The sequence below is a fragment of the Rhagoletis zephyria genome, unplaced genomic scaffold (assembly GCF_001687245.7).
Source record: "Rhagoletis zephyria isolate East Lansing unplaced genomic scaffold, Rhagoletis_zephyria_1.1 Rzeph_scaffold_00602, whole genome shotgun sequence".
Lineage (NCBI taxonomy): Eukaryota > Metazoa > Arthropoda > Insecta > Diptera > Tephritidae > Rhagoletis > Rhagoletis zephyria.
This window is the reverse complement of record NW_016157686.1, coordinates 185,863-205,585: the sequence shown is the minus strand read 5'-3', so window position 1 is coordinate 205,585 and position 19,723 is coordinate 185,863. Positions and strand designations below refer to the sequence as shown.

The window sequence follows — 19,723 nt, the reverse complement described above, 5'->3', positions numbered from 1 at the left end:
CAAATATCCACAACAGTTGTTCTAAATTTCTCGAAAGAACTGTTAGTGTCTAAGTTGTAAAACAAGCTATCCCAGTTAATTTCTAGAAATAGATTGTTCAAGTCAAAAAAGTTGCAACGCTTAAAATTAAAAGAAAGATATGATGTATCGTTTCTAACTTTGGCAAATTTATAAAATTCAAAAGTTATGACTAACGGAACATGATGCATGTCAGACTTCGTCACAGGTGAATCGCATTTTAGCAATGTGTAGTTTAAATTATTACTTAAAAATACTAAATCTAAGGTGCGACCAAGTAGATTTGGGTAACAATTAATTTGCCCTAAATCAATGCTTAAAAAGCTATCTATTAAATATATTTCATTCAGGCTAGTAACATCACTCGCTATTAATGAAGAACTGGAAGTATTCCGAGACCAATTTATGTTAGGAAGGTTGAAATCGCCTAGCACGCAAAGATGGTCGCCTCCTAATTTGTTCAGAGCCAATGCAACGATGTTGTCGACATGCGCTGTATATAGGTCATGGCTACTGTTGGGCGGAATATACGAAGCACAAAGAAAAATTGAGTCACCTCGTCGTTTTTTGACCCAAATTTAAATGGCCTCACAGCTATATTTGTAGGCCATAGCTCTGGCACCAATAGCTTTTGAAGTGAGCTGGCTTCAACACCCAGCTTAAAGTTAATATAACGCAGAGATTTGGGATCCACGCCAGCCCTTACCAATGGAATACAGACGATAGAGTTTTCGTCTATCCCGGTATGTTGAGAAATGTGCGATGTTAATTTTTCGGATGTAACCGAAGCAGAGAAAGGCGAGATATGCAACCACTTCCTTTTCGTAACAGCACTTAAATCACCATGAATTGCCGACCCAACAACTAAAGGTTGCGCTAGTAAAGGCAAATTAAGTTGTTTACCATTATTTGGGGTGGGTCTAATGTTGGTATTTGCAATTGCAGCATTATTGTTGCTTTCAGCACTATCCGGATTTGAGCTAATACCTGCTTCAGCATTATCATTGTTGGGAGCGCGTTCTCGGTTGAATTGGTTTTTATTATTATTTCTTCGTTTGTTCTTTTTTTTATTTTGCACTCTTTTCCATTCGTTTTGGTTACCAACAACTGCAGGAGGGTTGTCAACAATAACCGAAGTAGGCGAAGAAAATTGAGAGGCAGGGGCATTAGGAATTGGCGTCGCAGTTGAAATGTTAGCAGCAGCATCGTTGGGCGGCATTATTGCCGGTAGATGAGTAGCTGTACCAGCTGATATAATAACAGCATTAGCATCGACGTTGACAGAGCCAGTATCAGTTGAAGTGCTAGCAGCAGCATCATAATTAGAAGAGGGTAGAAGAGTAGCGGATGCAGTCTCAACTGATTGTAAAGTCTCCCGGCCTCTTTAGCGGCGCCGTCGGCAGAGCCATTAGCGCCCGTTGACATGCAAGAAGAGGCTGGGTGCATAGATGAAGAGAAGTTGTATTTGTTTACACTGCACAGTTTCTCAAATTGTGTGAGCAAATGAGACAGAATGGAATTGTTGTCATTGAGCTTACACTGCACGTCACGAACCTCAGCTTGAAGGGAATCGGTTTTTTGTCGTAAGCACTCATTATCTTCATGCAAAACATTCAAAGCAGAGAGAAGATTAGAGTTAAGTAATTTCAACTCAGCAAAATTGTCATTAGCAGTGTGGGAATTAGGCACTTGCACTTGAGTGGCTTGTTGTTGTTGTAACGAAGAATTATTCGAAGTCATAGACTCGTCTTGTTGATCAGCAGCACACAAACCACAAATGTAGATATTGTCAGCATTATTTAGGTTATTTAAGTCGGCAGGCAGGCTACCAACAACACAACTCAAATGGAAAATTTCTCTGCACTGATCACATTGCACTGAAGTTTGGGCGCGCTCAACTCTATGGCCACAAAAACAGGGCATAATGTAGCAAATATTAGAAAATGATAAGCACAGGAAAAGAAAAACAGAGTCAATGTCTATAACACAATTTTAATTTTAATTTTAATTGTTGTGCGACAAAAAATAAAAGCTCGAATTTAAGAAAAACTTAGAGCGCAGCAAAAACACGTCTGTTCACGACAAACTCTCTCTGTTCACGACAAACTCTCTCTCTGCATACGAGCTGATGCATGCACCTCATCAGCTCCTCGCCGCCGTACTTGAATAGCTCGGCTGGCAGGCCGTCAGCTCCAGCAGCTTTGTTGTTTTTCAGCCGCGTAATCGCTATTCGTACCTCGTCATAGTCAGGCGGTGGGACAGCTACTCCATCATCATCGACTGGGGACTCGGGTTCGTCTTCCTCACTACTTTCAGCGCTGCTACCATTCAGTAGGTTATAAAAGTGTTCCCTCCACACAATTAGCCACTGCGAAAAAATTATTGCTTATAAACAAAGAAACTGCTACTGGATGCACGTTTAATGCACTGGCTTTATATTTTCAAAGAGGCGATCGCACAATTGGATTAATTGTTGAAGAAACGACAAAAGCTAGTTGGAACTCATTAAAAGAGTCATACATGCCGTTGCCAAATGAGGATGGATGGAAAAGTATTGCGAAACGTTTCTCTGATTTATGGCAATTGCCAAACTGCTTGGGCGCCACCGACGGAAAGCACGTCAGAATTGAAAATATCCAAATTCTGGATCGGCCAATTTTAACTATAAAAACTACCATTCAGTAATTCTACTTGGCTGTTGCCATGCCAATGGTTTGTTCACAACAATAGAGTGCGGATTCGCGGGACGGAATAGTGACGGAGGCGTTTTTCGAGTTTCGACGTTTGGACGTTGGTTGGAAAACTGCAGCAATATACCATCTCCAAGTGAACTTCCGCACGACGAAAGTGGCAGTACCTTTCCGTACTACTTTGTTGCGGATAGCGCATTTCCTTTAAGGAAAAATTTGATGCGCCCTTACCCGGAAAGAAACATAAACAACAAGATGCGTATATTCAATTATAGACTCAGTCGCGGTAGGAAAACCATAGAGTGCACTTTCGGAATGATGACAAAGAAATTTGGAGTTTTTTCGACACCTATACGGTGCCAAAAATATGACACCATCATTTCAATAATACAAAGTGCTTGTATCTTACATAATTTTATAAGAAAAAAAGATCGTATATCATATACTACCTTCTTACTTGAAAAAGAAAACCAGCAACGAGTCCAGCGAAATCCGAGTACCTTACCAGAATTCGAAAATTTAAATTTAAATGAAAGTTCTTCTCAACAAAATATACGACATTATTTAAATAATTATTTTTTGTTGCCAAATGTTTCTCTGCCCTGGCAATGAGATTATTGCATATAAAGTAACATTAGGGATGTTCAGGATCTTGTGCATATGCTCTTGCATTTGCATATTCGTTGAATTTGTAAATTCACAACAATAAATGCACTCGGTTGCCATGGCTTCAAGTTTAAAATTTGCAAATGCAATTCCAACTGCAAATCCAAAACCATTTCCACAACATCCTGAACAGCCCTATTGTTTTCATTTTCATCGATTGCTTTCGCGCGAATTGAAGTAAGTATTAAATAAAACAGCACAAAAATAAAAAAAAAGTATTAAGCCAAACCATGGATAGCACAGGATTTATAATGGAGTTTTTCTTATTTCATTTTTAATATATGTATTTGTACGTGTATTTTATTTTATTATTAGCCAGTTTCGCCAGTAATTTACAGACAAATTGGCCCGTAGTCGTAGTCAAAATAAAGTCGACTTTAAAGTTAGTTGCAGCTTTTTGACATAATTTTCAATGGGATAGCTGTCAAAAAAGCTGCAACTAACTTTAAAGTCGACTTTATTTTGACTATGACTACGGGCCATTATTTTTTATTTGAATTTTCTATGAAAACTGACGGAAGGGAAACATCATTTTTGTTTTATATAAATTCTTGAATTCATGTAGCGAAATAATTTTATGATGGAAAAAATGGCGTAAAGTTCCCAACCGTTGAGCTGAGTGGAACTACTCAAATGTGCGTTTCTGAAACAAACACTCAACAGTGTAGCAACAGCTACGTCTTAGAAACGGGCCCAATGACTCCGACATGTTGCGTCAATGACAGAGCGTCACTGGAAGGAGTATATGATCCTAGACGTTCGCAGGAATTAGCTGCAAAATTTTTTATATTTTTCAACACTTCTTCAATATATCGCACACGATCTTCAAAGGTTACACAACTCAAAATGTGGATATTTTTAAATTATGCACTAAAAATGTACACAGAGGTTTTATTTACCTTTTTTCCCCATTTTTTGAAAAAACCTAAGGTTAAGTCTCCCTTGCCCATGTGATTAGCATGTACCACGGAATAATTTTTCGCATCTTCTGACGAACGTGTAATTTTGAGTTGTGTCACTTTTGAAGAACGTGTGTGATATGACTGTATTTTCGAACTACAAATAGTTACTCTTTTTCGCAGGCACTGCAAGTGAATGGGAATATGTTTACTCTACTGACGTCTGCCTCGTTTTGGGAGCACAAAATTGAGTCCACACCTTCTCTTCATTGCTTACTCATCCACTCTTCATAAATGAGTACACATGTAGCTATAATTTAGTTTAATTCTGCTTTATTAAAAATTAAATAAGTAATGAATTTAAAATAATTAATGAATTATGAAATATTGTTTACTGTAACAATTAGGATTTCTGCACATGGGTCGTCCAATCATAGTTGCTTCATCGCCACAATCATGATGCAACGATTACATGACGACTACACTTTCGCACACTATGTCGTGATATTTCAATTCATTTGGCGTCTAAAAATTCACTTGGCGCATGTTTTTTCTGTTTTTCTGGTTGATGTTTTTGCGAAATATTTACAAAACCCTGCATTTTTTAAAATATAGACTGTGCTGCAACAATTCTAGATATCATTTTTCAGTAACATCTCTTCTTTTCTTCTCCTGAAATGTGTTTTGTGCATGCACACAGACACTTTTTACAATTTCGTCATATTTTATAGTTAAAACGCTCACATTTATTGAATTTTAATGCAATTATCCACTTTTTAATAATTTCCACAGGTTTTATGCAAAAAACTAATTTTTATGCAAATATTAAATTTTCACTAATTTTTCCGCATGAATTGTAAACAAACAATGCGTGCACAACGATTAGCAAAGGACAGTGTCGTACTTATCCGTTTCTGCATCTTCTACGATTTGCCGATAACTAGCCGATAACGACAAGTGTGCAGATCTCCTTTGAAATGCATGTGCTCGGCTCAAAATTTCAGGGCGAGACGATAACGCAACTGTGATTGGACGACAAGTGTGCAGATAGCCTTAGACTTTTATGGAAAAATAACAAAACATAAAATAAACAAAAGAAAAATAGGCACAATTGATCAAAATGTTGATGAATTAATCAGCTGATCACAAGTGTATATTGTTACCTTAATTCACAAAGGCCCTAACCAATAGATTTTCCAGGAGAAGCAAAAAACTACTTTTGGTACTTAGAGTGTGTATGTGAATCGGTAACAAAGTTCGCGGCGAGTAAATTTTTGACAACTATGAGGTGAATAAAATTTCAGTAGCTCATGAGGCTAGTGAAATTTTTGACAAATGCAAGAAAATGTTGACAATCGCGAAGATTGTTGATGTGTGTAACTTTTCCATAAATAAAAGCTTAAATGGATGAATTGCAATTGTGGTGACTATCACATAGCCGGAAAAATCTTATGTCGCTGTTAGATGTAAAGAAGTTTATTCAATACGTTTAATTACAACACTGTTGCTTATAATGTTATCGATAAGATAACGAACCGCTAGCAATGGCATGTTATCTCTAACAAATACTGTTTCCGTTTCCTGAAATTTTGCCACGAGCACAGGTGTAACTAGCGAACTTAAAATTAACCATAAATAAACCAGTTGTATGTTAAGGTATTTAATTGGGCTTTCATTTGAGGCAAAGGATACCACACAATCAACGATGTTAGATGTTTTCTTAAAATATTAATTTCACTTCAATTTGTAAAATTTTATTCAATGTAATCAAAAATTTACTGCTGTCAAAAAAGGTTTCATTTCACACAGCAGATTGGCAAAACTGTCGCACGATAGTAAAAATATTATTCAACAGCTTTCCCCATAGAACTTTGTTACCGATTCACACACGCCCTAACTCTTTAAAATTTGTATTGAAGGTGTATTTTAATACATTCTACAAAAACCTGTGAAAACGCTGTTTCGAAAAACTTGTTATTTAGGGCCTTTGTGAATTAAGGTAACGATATGTAAAAATTATGTACATTAAAACTTCATCTCTCACAATTTTAATTAAATAAAAACGGAAAATGAAATGAACACACTAAATCAGAATATATTTTTAGAGTTCTCAAAGCGGTCAAAGTTTTCGATGCATTTTATATGAGGAAAAAGCAACTTTTTGTAGAAATGGTATAGAAGTCTTGAAAATCAATAAATTTCCACCGGAAAACTTTGTTTCTCTAAGGACACCTTCAATAATAATACCCAACTATTTATTTTACCATTTTTTAATAGTTAACATTGTTGGCGCGGCCTAGCAGCAAATGATATTTAAAGTTTTTGTAAATCCCAAGTATGTGGAAACCCTATGTATTGTACTAAATTATTGTAAAATCTGTATAAGTGGCAACGCTGTACCAATATTGCACAAATATGACAGTCATAATGTACGAAAGAAAATAGCGGGCATTCGTGGCTGGCATATTGGAGCAAGAAGGTTGCAATCACACAAATGTGTAAGTAGAAAAATTCAACATTGTTAACCTCGTAATATTCTTTATTATATTTGTCATTCAAATGTACTTCGAACAGGAAATAAAACACAATTCATCTCCATTTATTAATATACTACGCAAATAAGTTGAAGTTTATTTGGAGAGTTTGCGTGAGTCCAGCCACGGATCAACATCTTTTATTTCACATTTTTTTTGTGAAGTACATTTGTCGGAAAAGCAGAATAAGGCACGGTAATAATATTACGTAGCAAAAAAAACTGGCGGCGAATACATGTAAATTGGAGCACGTAATTGAAAGCACGGCATTAAGTACGGTACGTGGTTTTTGGCAAACAACAAAAAAATCTGTGCAAGGAAATTGCGGCAACGGAATCATTCCAGACTTTTCGACAAGTATTCAGGTTGGCTAGCGGAATTTGAAGACAGGTGAGTGCTTTGGGGAAGATGTATGGGGTTGGTTTGTTAGTGTGTTAACTTGTGTGCACGAATAACGGAAACTGCTGATCATAAGAGCACCCAAAGTACAATAGCGGCTTGTTAATATATATGCACTGATGAACATTAGAGTGCGCCAAAAAACATACGGAGGGCCAAAAGAATAATCGCATATGCTGTGCCAAATTTACGCCTATTTTATTGTACTGTATCAAGCTTCGCAAATTATATGTATGCTACTACAAATGGAATGCGCATAGTCAAAAATAATTTATATTGCGAACGATTAACGTGCACCAAAAAGTATATGGCTTAATAGCGAATATTTTATGAGATTTATGGTATTGAAATAAAGAAATTTTTAGATTGTTTGTATGCGGAGTGGCAGTCAATCTGCGCCTCAACTAACTTTATTATATTTACGTTGTTAAAGCAGTTCTAAGGAACAGTAAGTCAATCATTGCCTTGTGAATTATATGTATGCAGATGCTGATCTGCGTCTCAATTTAATTTGATTTATTTGTCCCTGCGTCCCTTAAGAACACTAAGCCGAAAGTTTTCTGGCTATTGAATTATTGTGAGCGGATGTTATCGACACCAGTTGCCCCTGCGTCTTAAGTTATCGACCCAATAGTTGTTGGTTTGCCAATCATTAGGGCTGCTCGAATGCAAACAGGTTTGCGAATTATTGGTGCGGATGCAAAACGTTGACCCGGTGTATAAGCTACATTAACCCTGCGTGTCCTACCCGAAATATTAGTTGTCTGTAGACCTGCGTTACTTATAAATCTGCGTACCTTGCATAGCAAATTTGTGGTTTTCGGTATCGAATAGGGTTTAGGCCTCAGCAAGCACATTTAGCTTAGAATTGGTAATTGAATACGTAAAGACATGCCGAACTTGCGATCTGGAGGTAGGACCAGTGCAACCGAGGAGTGGTTGGACGACTTAAATACAACGATTCAGCAACAACCAGCGGAAACGGGCGAAGCTCAACCAATGACGATGGAGGCTAGACTCGACATGATGCAGCGGCAGATGCAAGACCTACAGGCGGAACTACGGCAGAGTCAGCAACAGCATGAATTGCTAGCAGCGGCTTCTAGACCACCAAGCAACGTGAATGTGGAAAGCGTAAACGGGTCATTGGTAGGGGTGTTAAGTGATCTACATCGAACATTGGCAGACAGCAGAGCAACGCATGGGCGCAAGTTATACGATTTGCCTGAATTCGATGGGCGGCCTGAGGACTGGCCCATGTTTAGGGAGGCGTTTACGATGACCACCGAAGAGTACCACTATAATGATAGGCAAAACATGATGCGCTTGCAAAAAGCCATTAAAGGTCGAGCAAGGGAGGTGGTTGAATGCTTACTAATTCATAGCGGCAACGTGTCTCGCGTTCTTAGCACCCTTGGGGATAGGTTCGGTAGGCCAGAGCAACTGGTGAAAAGCCAAATTGCAAAAATACAGGGTGTAGCTCCTATAGCGGAAAATCGTATCGATCAAATCGTCCCGTTCGCTACGAAAGTACAAAATTTATCATCATTTCTACAGTCTGCTAACTGCGATCATCACCTATCGAACCCCACGCTTATGGATGAACTACTATCGAAATTGCCGGTGCAAAGGCGGATTGACTGGGCCAGGCATGCGTTGACGATAGTACCGAGACCGAACATATGTCATTTCAGCGACTGGTTGCAGGAGCTTTCAAAGTTGGTGCCGAGTGCTATGGTAAACACTAATGCGGATTCCAGGCAGAGCGGGCGAGGCGAAAATCGTACGCGTTTCTTTCACACGCAGGATATAAACAGTGGCAATCGGGATCCTAGCGTATGTGTTCTTTGTAAAGGTAGACACAGTATAAATCGGTGCAAGCGGTTTCTTCATATGCAGGTGGGTCAGCGATGGCGTGTAGTGCGTCAAAATAAATTATGTTTCAATTGTTTGAAAAGCGACCATAGGAGCGGCGATTGCACCGAACAACACAGATGCGACGTGGATAGGTGTACGCGGAAGCAGCATGAACTACTACATTTTCGGCAGCAAGGAAGTACAGATGGTCAGCGTCAATTGGAAACTGCGACGCGGCAACAAGTCCTCACTAATACAATCGTCGACAAACCAAGTTCAAAATTATTGTACAAGATCCTGCCAGTGCGGTTGTACGCCAACGGTCGAGTCATAAGCACCTTTGCCCTCTTCGATGATGGTTCGGCAATCTCGATGATGAACAGCGAATTGGCTGGTCGTCTAGGTCTCAAAGGACAGAAGGAAAACTTAACGCTACAATGGTTTGGTGGTACCACAGTTACGGAGCAGTCAAGCAGGGTCGATGTGGAAATATCCGGAGTTGCAAAATACAACAAAAGGTTTTCGTTGCGGAACGTTAGTACCGTAGCCAATCTTCAACTGCCGGCGCAAACACTCCAGCGGTCAGAGCTGCATTACAGACATCGTCACTTGCCGATCAAGGAGTATGTTGGAGCGGTTCCAGAGCTATTGGTAGGGTTAGATAACGCGCATCTGAGTATTTCAAAGAAAACTGCTGACGATGGAGGGAATGGCTATTCGGTGACGCTCACGAAACTGGGATGGATCGTCTACGGAGGTAATGACCGAGACATTGGAGATAGGCGGCAGTTTGTAAACTTCGTTAAGACAGATGACAGTGCTGAGCGGCTTGAGCGTTTGGTGAGTGAGTACCTAATCAACGAAGATCTCGGAGTTCGCGATGCTGTAGAGGTAGTAGAAGCTGCAGATATTGCTAAAGCAAAAACGTTATTGGAAGAAACAACAGTAAGAAAGGGTTCACACTTTGAGACAGGTTTGCTTTGGAAGCACGCAGATGTAGCCCTACCAGATAGTCGAAAAATGGCAGAGAACCGGAAGTTAGCCCTGGAAAAGAAGTTTAAGCGCGATGAAAATTTTAAGTCTGCATACGTCAAGGTAATAGAGGAATACGAAGCCAAAGGTTATGCGAGGAAGCTGACGCCAGAGGAGATCACGGCAGGAGGGAAGCGTAGCTGGTACCTACCACACTTTGGAGTTTGGAACGCGAACAAACCTGGAAAGATGCGACTTGTATTTGATGCTGCGGCCAAAGTCAACGGTGTGTCATTGAACTCGGCATTGTTAAGTGGGCCGGATCTAAACCAACCACTCGCAACTATTTTGTTGAAATTTCGGGAGAGGCCAGTTGGTGTATGCGCCGATATAGTGGAGATGTTCCACCAAGTCAAGATACGTTCGCAGGATCAAGCAGCACAACGCTTCATATGGAGAACAGACTCTAAGCAGCCATTTGTGGTATATGGCATGGACGTGATGACGTTCGGGGTTACTTGCTCACCGAGCTCGGCCCAGTTCGTAAAAAACAAAAATGCAGAGGAGTTTAGGGAACAATTTCCAGAAGCGGCGAATGCAATAATCAACAATCACTATGTCGACGACTTCGTGCACTGTTTCTCTACCGTCGACAAGGCAATCCGAACAACGAAGCAGGTAGCTTGGATTCATAAACAAGGAGGGTTTGACTTAAAGCGGTTTGTGTCCAACTCTGAACAGCTCATGAAACAAATGAATAACGAAGAAAAGCGTCCCGCCTGCTTGAATCTTGATAGAGATAATGTTGGTATTTTTCAGAAAGTCCTTGGGCTACATTGGGATACGCTTAACGACGATTTTAGATTTGTTCTCTCGTTTGCAAAGGTCGATCCAATTGTGCGGGCTGGGACAAGGAGACCCACAAAACGCGGACTACTGAGCGTCACAATGTCGGTGTTCGATCCGTTCGGAATGGCGGCGGAGTACACTATGGAAGCAAATCTTCTGCTGCAGGCGACTTGGCGAGCTGGTATCGACTGGGATGAACCTATTCCAGATGAATTGCAAGAAGCATGGTTGAGATGGTTGACGGCGATCAAGCGTTTGGAAGAAGTAAGCGTGCCGCGGTGTTACGGATTAGGGTTCCATCAGTTACCAGTCGAATTACACGTATTTGCGGACGCGAGCGAGGTAGCTTATGCAGCGGTAGCGTACTGGAGGTTCCCAGAAGGTACGAGAACTCCAAATCCCATATTCATCTCAGGAAAGGCCAAATGCGCACCATTGAAGCTTACATCAATCCCCCGACTGGAGCTGCAGGCAGCAGTGTTGGCTACACGTCTTCGGAAGAGCATCCTTCAATGTCATGGAAAAATCCCTAAAAGAGTCGTAATGTGGAGCGACTCGAAAACTGTCCTAGCTTGGGTGAAGTCTGACTATTGGCGCTATAAACCATACGTGGCGCATCGTGTTAACGAAATTTTAGAGGCTAGTGATGTAAACGAGTGGCGATGGGTTCCAAGCGCATTAAATCCAGCGGATTGGGGAACGCGTCCGAAGGCCGATAGAAGAAGCTCAACATGGATTAGTGGGCACCCGTTCTTGTCGCAAGACGAAAGCTTATGGCCGTCCAACGAGGTTACCCCGAACACGCAAGATGAGCTAAGAGCGAATTTTTCAGTTTTGACAGTAAATATCGACAATGCCATGTTCACCAAATTTTCATCATTGGTCCGTTTAACAAGAGTGGTAGGCTGGATATTGCGGTTCCAAAACAATTGCCGCAAAGACGCAAGCGAGAAGCGTTCTGGAGGGCTCAGTGCTTTGGAAATAAAGAGCGCGGAAATAGCTATAATCAGCTCGGTACAAAGACAAAGCTTCGCGGACGAATATTGTGCACTGATTGCAGAGAAACAGGTGGAACGCAGCAGCCCCTTGAGGACCCTAACACCGATGTTGGATGAAGAGGGAGTGATACGAGTAGGTGGGCGAATAGATGCAGCAGTAGCCATTCCACCGCATTCACGTAGACCAATAATCTTGCCTAAACGTCACCATGTTACTGCGCTTGTAGTGGATTATTACCACAAAATCTGGAAGCATCAAAACGAAAGTACAATAGTTGCAGAGATACGACGGCGATACTGGATCCCGCAGATCAGAACAGAGGTGCGACGCGCAATGAAAAAATGTCCAGTTTGTATAAAAGAAAAGGCTAAACCAAACCCTCCGCAAATGGGTCAACTTCCACCGGATAGACTTACACCTTTCGTAAGACCATTCACTTACGTAGGTCTTGACTACATGGGTCCGTTTACAGTCGCGATTGGCAGAAGAAGTGAGAAGCGTTGGATTGCGCTATTTACATGCCTTACTGTGCGGGCGGTACATCTGGAGCTCGCAAGGGACTTGACAACGGACACTTGTCTTATGTGTATACGAAATTTTATGAACCGCAGAGGAACGCCGGTGCGCATCAGATCGGACAACGGCACGAACTTCATTGGAGCTGATAAAGAGTTGAGGCGACAGAGAATCGACTTCGATAACGGCGTTATATCTAATGCGCTGGCAAACAAGAACATCGAGTGGGTTTTCAATTGCCCGTTGAATCGCCATGCTGGCGGCTGTTGGGAAAGACTCGTCCGTAGTGTGAAACGCGCCATGGGGCACGCTCTCAACAACGAAAACATCCAGGAGCACTGCCTTTATAGCCTAATGTGCGAAGCGGAGAATATTGTCAACGCAAGACCATTGACGCACATACCGTTGGACGAACACACTGACGAACCGCTAACCCCTAATCATTTTCTCCTAGGTACTCCCAATTCCGAGCAAACGCCACATCCGCAAGAGGAAAAGATGATACCAACCCGAAAAATGTGGTACAAGGTCCAACAAATGCAGCACAGGTTTTGGCGGAAGTGGATAGATGAGTATTTGCCAGACCTAACGAGGCGAACAAAATGGTACGGAGTGCAGAATCCTCTAGCCGTAGGTGATGTCGTCCTCCTATGCGACACCAACGTACATCGCTCCAAGTGGCAGATGGGGCGAATCACACAAGTATTTCCAAGCAAAGACGGGCAAGTAAGAGCCGCGCTAGTGCAAACGAAGGACGGCGTTTACAAACGAGCAGCCTGTATACTGGCCAGGTTAGATTTGGTGAATCTGGGCAGATCCACGGAGGCGGGGATGTTGGCGCGGCCTAGCAGCAAATGATATTTAAAGTTTTTGTAAATCCCAAGTATGTGGAAACCCTATGTATTGTACTAAATTATTGTAAAATCTGTATAAGTGGCAACGCTGTACCAATATTGCACAAATATGACAGTCATAATGTACGAAAGAAAATAGCGGGCATTCGTGGCTGGCATATTGGAGCAAGAAGGTTGCAATCACACAAATGTGTAAGTAGAAAAATTCAACATTGTTAACCTCGTAATATTCTTTATTATATTTGTCATTCAAATGTACTTCGAACAGGAAATAAAACACAATTCATCTCCATTTATTAATATACTACGCAAATAAGTTGAAGTTTATTTGGAGAGTTTGCGTGAGTCCAGCCACGGATCAACAAACATAGTTGCTATTAAAAATAGATTAAATAAGCAATTGGGTATTATTGTTGAAAGTGTCCTGAGAGAAACAAAGTTTTCCGTTGGAAATTTATTTCAAGACTTCTATACCATTTCTACAAAAAGTTGGTTTTTCCTCATATAAAAGGCATCGAGAACTTTGACCGCTTTGAGCACTCTCTAAATATATTCTGATTTCAAAATAAAGAGTAGGAGTATATTTCTTTCAGTATAGAACAATCTTAGAGAGTGGCGGCATTAAAATTCCGACTTTCCTTTTTTTTGGGCCACCCTAGTGTACATACATACATATATTTTTTATCAAAACTATTGTGAGAAGAAAAATGATTGATTCCTACCCAAAGCTTGTGGGTCACTATTGGAGTTGCTGTCGGTTGTGTATATTACTGCTGTTGGAGTTGGTGGATCAATGGGTGAAGAAGCTGGCGTATTCACTTGAATTGTTCCACAAAGAACAAACTGCTGATTCGCAGCTTCTTGCTCCTAATCAGACATCAATTCCTCCAGTAAGAGCAATGTACGGATTTTAAACTGTCTTAAACGCATATCTGAAAGACTCGTTACTTCAGGCAGCAAGCTCAAAAGGAACATTTTACGTGAATCATCGGCCGTCTTCCTTTGGTTTTTTCTTGCAGATAGTTCATCATCGCAAAGTCAACCTCGTCCTTTTCTTCTACTTTCTTCGTTTTCTTTTTTTCCACACTGGTTGGGATATCTTGTGAATGCTTGGATGTTTGCGGCATTACATCGCAATTGAATTCATCATTTTCGGTGCACTCCACATCCTCATAGTGATGGATATCAGAATCTGGCAATATAAAATTACAGGTGGTCTCTGAATGTTGCACAGGTTTCACATATAGCAACACAAAGCTCATTATGTCGTGCAAGTAGTATGGTTTCTTTGATTTAGAAGAAGAGCCACTTGGAGGTGGTTTCAAACTCCTAACAAACCCGTTTCGCATATTTTTCCACTTTTCCTTGCAAACAGCCACTGCGAAGAAATTAACTAAGACACATTTGTTACAGTTTGCCATGGAAGCGGAACTATTCTTTATGAAATAATAATAAACTACAAAACCACAAAAATACAAAAAGATATTTTCTGTGCACTTACCTGACCAGTCCATTTCCAGGGCTATTGCTGCCCAAACTTTTTCAGTTATGTCCTTTCTGGAATATTCCCGCATCGTGTTGTTGTATATGCAAGGATTATTTTCAATAAATTGAACCAATTAAATTGCTTCCTCTGCCATGTTTAATAAAAAATGCAAACGCGCACAACCAAAACTGTCCACAATGTACGGCAAGCGAACAGCACTGCTATACGCTAGGGGATTTGCAGCTCGCTTGCTTTGACGAATACGCGTAGCTGACGACTCGAGTACAGCTCTCCATTTAAACACAAGCGTTCGGCAAAAAAGCGTACGGCATTCGTACATCGCATCTAATACGCGTTTAAAGCCGTACGACCCGTGTGCAGTGTGCCTAATTGTGTTCGAAAACAATTCTGTGTCGAAGGCGAGATAAAAGACGTAAATCGATGTGTGTTTGCAGGAAATATTAGTGGTGTTCATTTAAACAGATAAATTTTCCCTTCGCATATACGTATATTTTTATCAACTGCTTTATATAAACGAGTAAAACAGAATCTTTGGTGCCCCTTATCGAGAAACTTGGGTCCGGTTTAGTTATTTGTACAATGATTTTCGGTTGTTGTGTCCAAACGCATAATCTGAATCCAAAAACTTTAACATCACGTGTAATCAAAGGATAAAAATTTTATTTAAAATAAATGTTTCAACTTTCCGAGCACTATCTTTTTAATAAATTCGGTTTGCACTATGCACTTTTTTTTGCAAATTTCGACGTGGGCTCTGCGCAAAAATACTGTGGATGACGTAGCCGGAGTGTGAGAAGCAAGTGCAACAGGTGATGGACCTAACAAAGTGCATGTCTTCAATGGCTTGGAAGAAGCTGTTTGCATTAACTGGATTGAGAACCAGTTCTTCAGGCATAGGAGTAGTTCAGACTTGTGGTTCAACAATTAAACCAGAAGCTGACATAGACGCGGCCATGGTTACTGTGCCCGACAGCTCCGTATATCTTTGTGAAATTATTCCCATAGCGCGCTCTTACTCCGCTGCTATAATTGCAAATGCAATAGAATCCACCGTTTCCTTCAAAATATGTAAACTCAAACAATTTTACTAAAATTTAGCATTTCATGAGTGTTTTTTTTAATTCCTTTCCACTTTGTTTTCCTTCATTCAGCTATCTTAGAAAAACAACTGTTAGCGGGCAATGCTGCACATGTTTCCGCAAGGGTTGCAGCATGTGGATTTTTCGTTTTTCGTAGCGTAGCTACGAATTACGAATTACGAAAATTCGGGTGCTAGAATAAGGGGGGTACTCTAAACGCCGTTTGCACCATGTCTAGTTAACGCTAACTGGAGGTACATCCTTCAGTTAAGCACGTCAACTGCTTTATCGAGCCCATGTTATATGATGGGTGTCGATAACGTCGATAAAGATGTTTAACTGGGAGTTAGAATTAACTAGACATGGTGCAAACGGCCCTAAGGGCCAGTTTTTAACATGAACCAATTAGAACAGATCTGACGTGTTGAGAAGCAGCCATTTGTAATAGCATTTGAGAAAAAAGTGTGTGTTTTACATCTCTTTCTTTATGTGTATTTCCTAGGTGGTTTATTTCAGTGATTTTTATGCGATTTTCAATAAATTCTTTGTTCAAATGTTATTAAAATGAAATTAAAATGAAGTGCGCGGTAACTGGTTGCAAAAACACGTACAAAAACAATAAATAAATTAGTTAGCACAAACATGCGCAAAAAATTGCTTGCATTTTTTTCTTTATGCTTCGTTTTCATATTCTTTGTTTACTTTTGGTTAATTTGAAAGAAAATAACATGGCGCCGATATTACAGACGTCAGCCAGAAAATTACTTGTTTCTTTTGCTTCATCTTGTCAGAACTTGTGTAGTTGTATCATGGGTTTTCAGTACACGGCCGTGGTTTAAACTAATGCAGGGTTTTTGCTGCATTGAAAATGCAATATTTGGCACTTTCGAACGCGATTCCGAAATGCTTTTAACAAACAGCCGTGTTCCAGTCGCTTATTCTGGTCCGTATCTTTCACGATCGATTCTTATGGAGAAGAAAACACACTGAAAAACCTACTTAAAATGAGAAAAAAAGTTTTAAACCAAAAGTTTAATATAAAAACTTGATCTGTTTTAGCCATAACCAAAGATTTGTTTGGGTATGAATTCATTTGTCGGTGCTATCAATTAAAATTGCCTAAATTATTTATTAAACAAACAAACCCATTGACCATCAACTCAGAATCAAAACAAACATAGTTCATCACAAATTGAGCCTCATTTCTATCAGCGTCGATCACTAAGGGCCGTTTGCACCATGTCTAGTTAACGCTAACTGGAGGTTAAGGTTAAGCTCGTTAACTGCTTTATCGATCACATGTTATATCGATAACGTCGATAAAGATGTTTAACTGGGAGTTAGAATTAACTAGACATGGTGCAAACGGCCCTAAAAGGCAGCTATCAACTGTATACTCGAAAAGGCAATGTTGCCACTTTTGCAATTAAACCATGTTCGAATCGTGGTATTTTTCGAAGATTACAGGGCTGCTTTTAGCATTTAGATCCTTAATGCAGAAATGGAGTTGCATTTGTCTGAGCTAAATGCGCTAAATGTGCTTTTACGCTTCAGCAAAAACAGGCCATAAGTTTAAACGCTCGGTCTGGCTGCTTTAAACTCAGATTAGCCAATCAAATGTCAGCCAGCTGTTCAATTTAAACGCAGCCGAAGTCCGAAAAAATGGAAAGATGCCAACTACCGAACTTGTTTCAGGCTTTGTAGGCTCTTCAGGCGTCGTCTGACAGTTAACATATTCGAACATTAGTACTAGGTTTATGTAGTTACTTCTCCAGTAAAACATTGCAGCGAAAGCGTAAAAGCAAAATAGAGCGTAAAATTGAGAAGAAGAGAATACTAGCAGAAAAAGTTATTGAACACAGAACTAGTAAAAACTTGCAAGTGAATAGTTGTTGCACCGTTTTGATATTCTGCTGTAAACATTTTACTATTTGTAAATCAGTTTTAAACTCTTTGCCTTACACACAAGCACTTACACAGTCCAGTACATCATTAATATTTTGATTTCCACTCATTTTCCTTTTATTTGTGCTAAACTAATTCAACAAATGGCGGCTTTTGACATTTATTCTTCTTCTGCTAGCTAATTACTGCTAGTAAAAATTTCAATCGCAAGAATGTGCAGCTCCCCCATGTTGTTACACTCCCGATTAAGTGCTATCTTGCAAATCTTTTGGGTTATCATATACTTTTCCAATAAAAATTTGCGGGTTCCAGTACAAATTAGTACTTACTATTGGTTACTATACAAAACCTACTGGTAAATATGATTATAGCAAGGTTGTAATCGATATCAGCAAAAGAAAAAAGTAATTTTCTGGCTGACATGTGTAATTTCGGCGGCATGTTATTTTCTGTGAAAAGTAAACAAATACAAGCAATGTTGTAGCACATGTTTGTGCTAACAAATTTATTATTTTTGTAGTGTTTTTGCATCCAATCACCGCGCACTTCATTTTAATTACATTTGCACAAACAATTTATCGAAAATCGCTTAAAAATCACTTAAATAAACCATGGACAAAATACACGTAAAGAAAGGAGCAAAACAGAAATAACAAACTTCAATATTACGAACGTCACACACTTTTTTCTCAATTGCTATTACAAATGGCTGCTTCTCAACCGGACAGATCTGTTCTAATTGGTTCATGACTTATAATATTTTGGATGAATGAACACAAAATTCAGGCAATACAACACAAGTAAAAATTATTAATTATATAAAAATTAAATATGAAAGATGTAAACAAAAGTACTGAATAAAGTAAAATTAAATGGTAAAAGAAGCTTCACTTTTATCGAGCTAGCATTTTTTTAGTCGATATCTCATTTGTCAGAAAACTCATTTCTACACCATTCTCCCATTTACTGCGAAATGTCAAATGTTCGAAGAAACCTCAAGCGCAACAAGGTTGTTGTGGAGTAGCTCGCTAAAAAGCCTGTAAAGTTGAAATTAGTCGACAACGTAAACCTACACCTACCGGTACGTAAACCCGAGTCAGCTGACACGATCTGTCTTACCAAAGCGCTATGTAAATGAAAACTGAACAACGCAGAATTTTTCTGTAGTTGTAGCCCGTAGCGTAGAAATCTGCGGAATTGAGATTTTTCCGTGTCTTATGGACTCATACAAAGAACATATACTCACAATAATATTAAACATTTGCTTTAAACTTAATATTAATACATATACACATAATCAGTACCACTCTCTATGGTAGTCTTGTCATTACTAAATTGTTTATTTTGATATGCATAACATGTAGGCGGCCGCGATGTTGTCCGTATCTTCTTTTTTGTTGATCGTATTCTCCCTTTTTTCTAATATTCTTAAGCTTTCCAAATTTGAAAGAGAGATTAACGAATATAAGTGTATGTGATGAAGATGTTTTAGTGTCGTTCGATGTCATTTCCTTGTTTACGAATATACCGACAATGTTAGCCACAAAAATTATTATGAAAAAGTGGGACCAGATACAACGGACAACCAGCATTCCAAAACACAAATTCCAACAAATTCTTGACTTCTGCCTTAAAGATAATAACTACTTCATGTGCAATAACAAACTATACCCCCTCTCACCGACAATTGCCGACATCATTATGGACGACCTTCTGGACAACACCATCTCGGAGCTGAAACAACACTTCAACATTGACATCAAGTTTATCAACAAATATGTAGACGATATTTTTGCAATAACAAACCGCAACGACGTGAATACAATTCTAGAGACGCTAAACAAATACCACCCAAAACTTCAGTTTACCATGGAAATGGAAGAAAACGCGAGCATACCTTTCCTTGATGTCCGTATACACAAAAACAACAACAATATTGTTCTAAACTGGTACTCGAAACCAACGTCGTCTGGACGCCT

At 39.7% G+C, this 19,723-nt stretch overlaps 1 protein-coding gene across 2 annotated transcripts; it reads left to right on the top strand.

Moving 5' to 3' along the window:
- The first annotated feature begins 6,563 nt into the window (after positions 1-6,563).
- On the top strand, positions 6,564-13,604 carry LOC108360659 (uncharacterized). 2 transcript variants are annotated; one of them, XR_001847161.1, is made up of 2 exons: positions 6,564-13,445; positions 13,522-13,604. XR_001847161.1 is itself a non-coding variant. In XM_017613050.1 (2 exons), exon 2 carries the CDS (start codon positions 8,098-8,100, stop codon positions 13,255-13,257), a length of 5,160 nt encoding a protein of 1,719 aa, XP_017468539.1. In that variant the 5' UTR covers positions 6,564-6,771; positions 6,848-8,097; the 3' UTR covers positions 13,258-13,557. The 2 variants fall into 2 exon arrangements, 1 of the variants encoding a protein (XP_017468539.1); XM_017613050.1 differs by having other exon boundaries at positions 6,564-6,771; positions 6,848-13,557.
- The last annotated feature ends 6,119 nt before the right edge of the window (positions 13,605-19,723 follow it).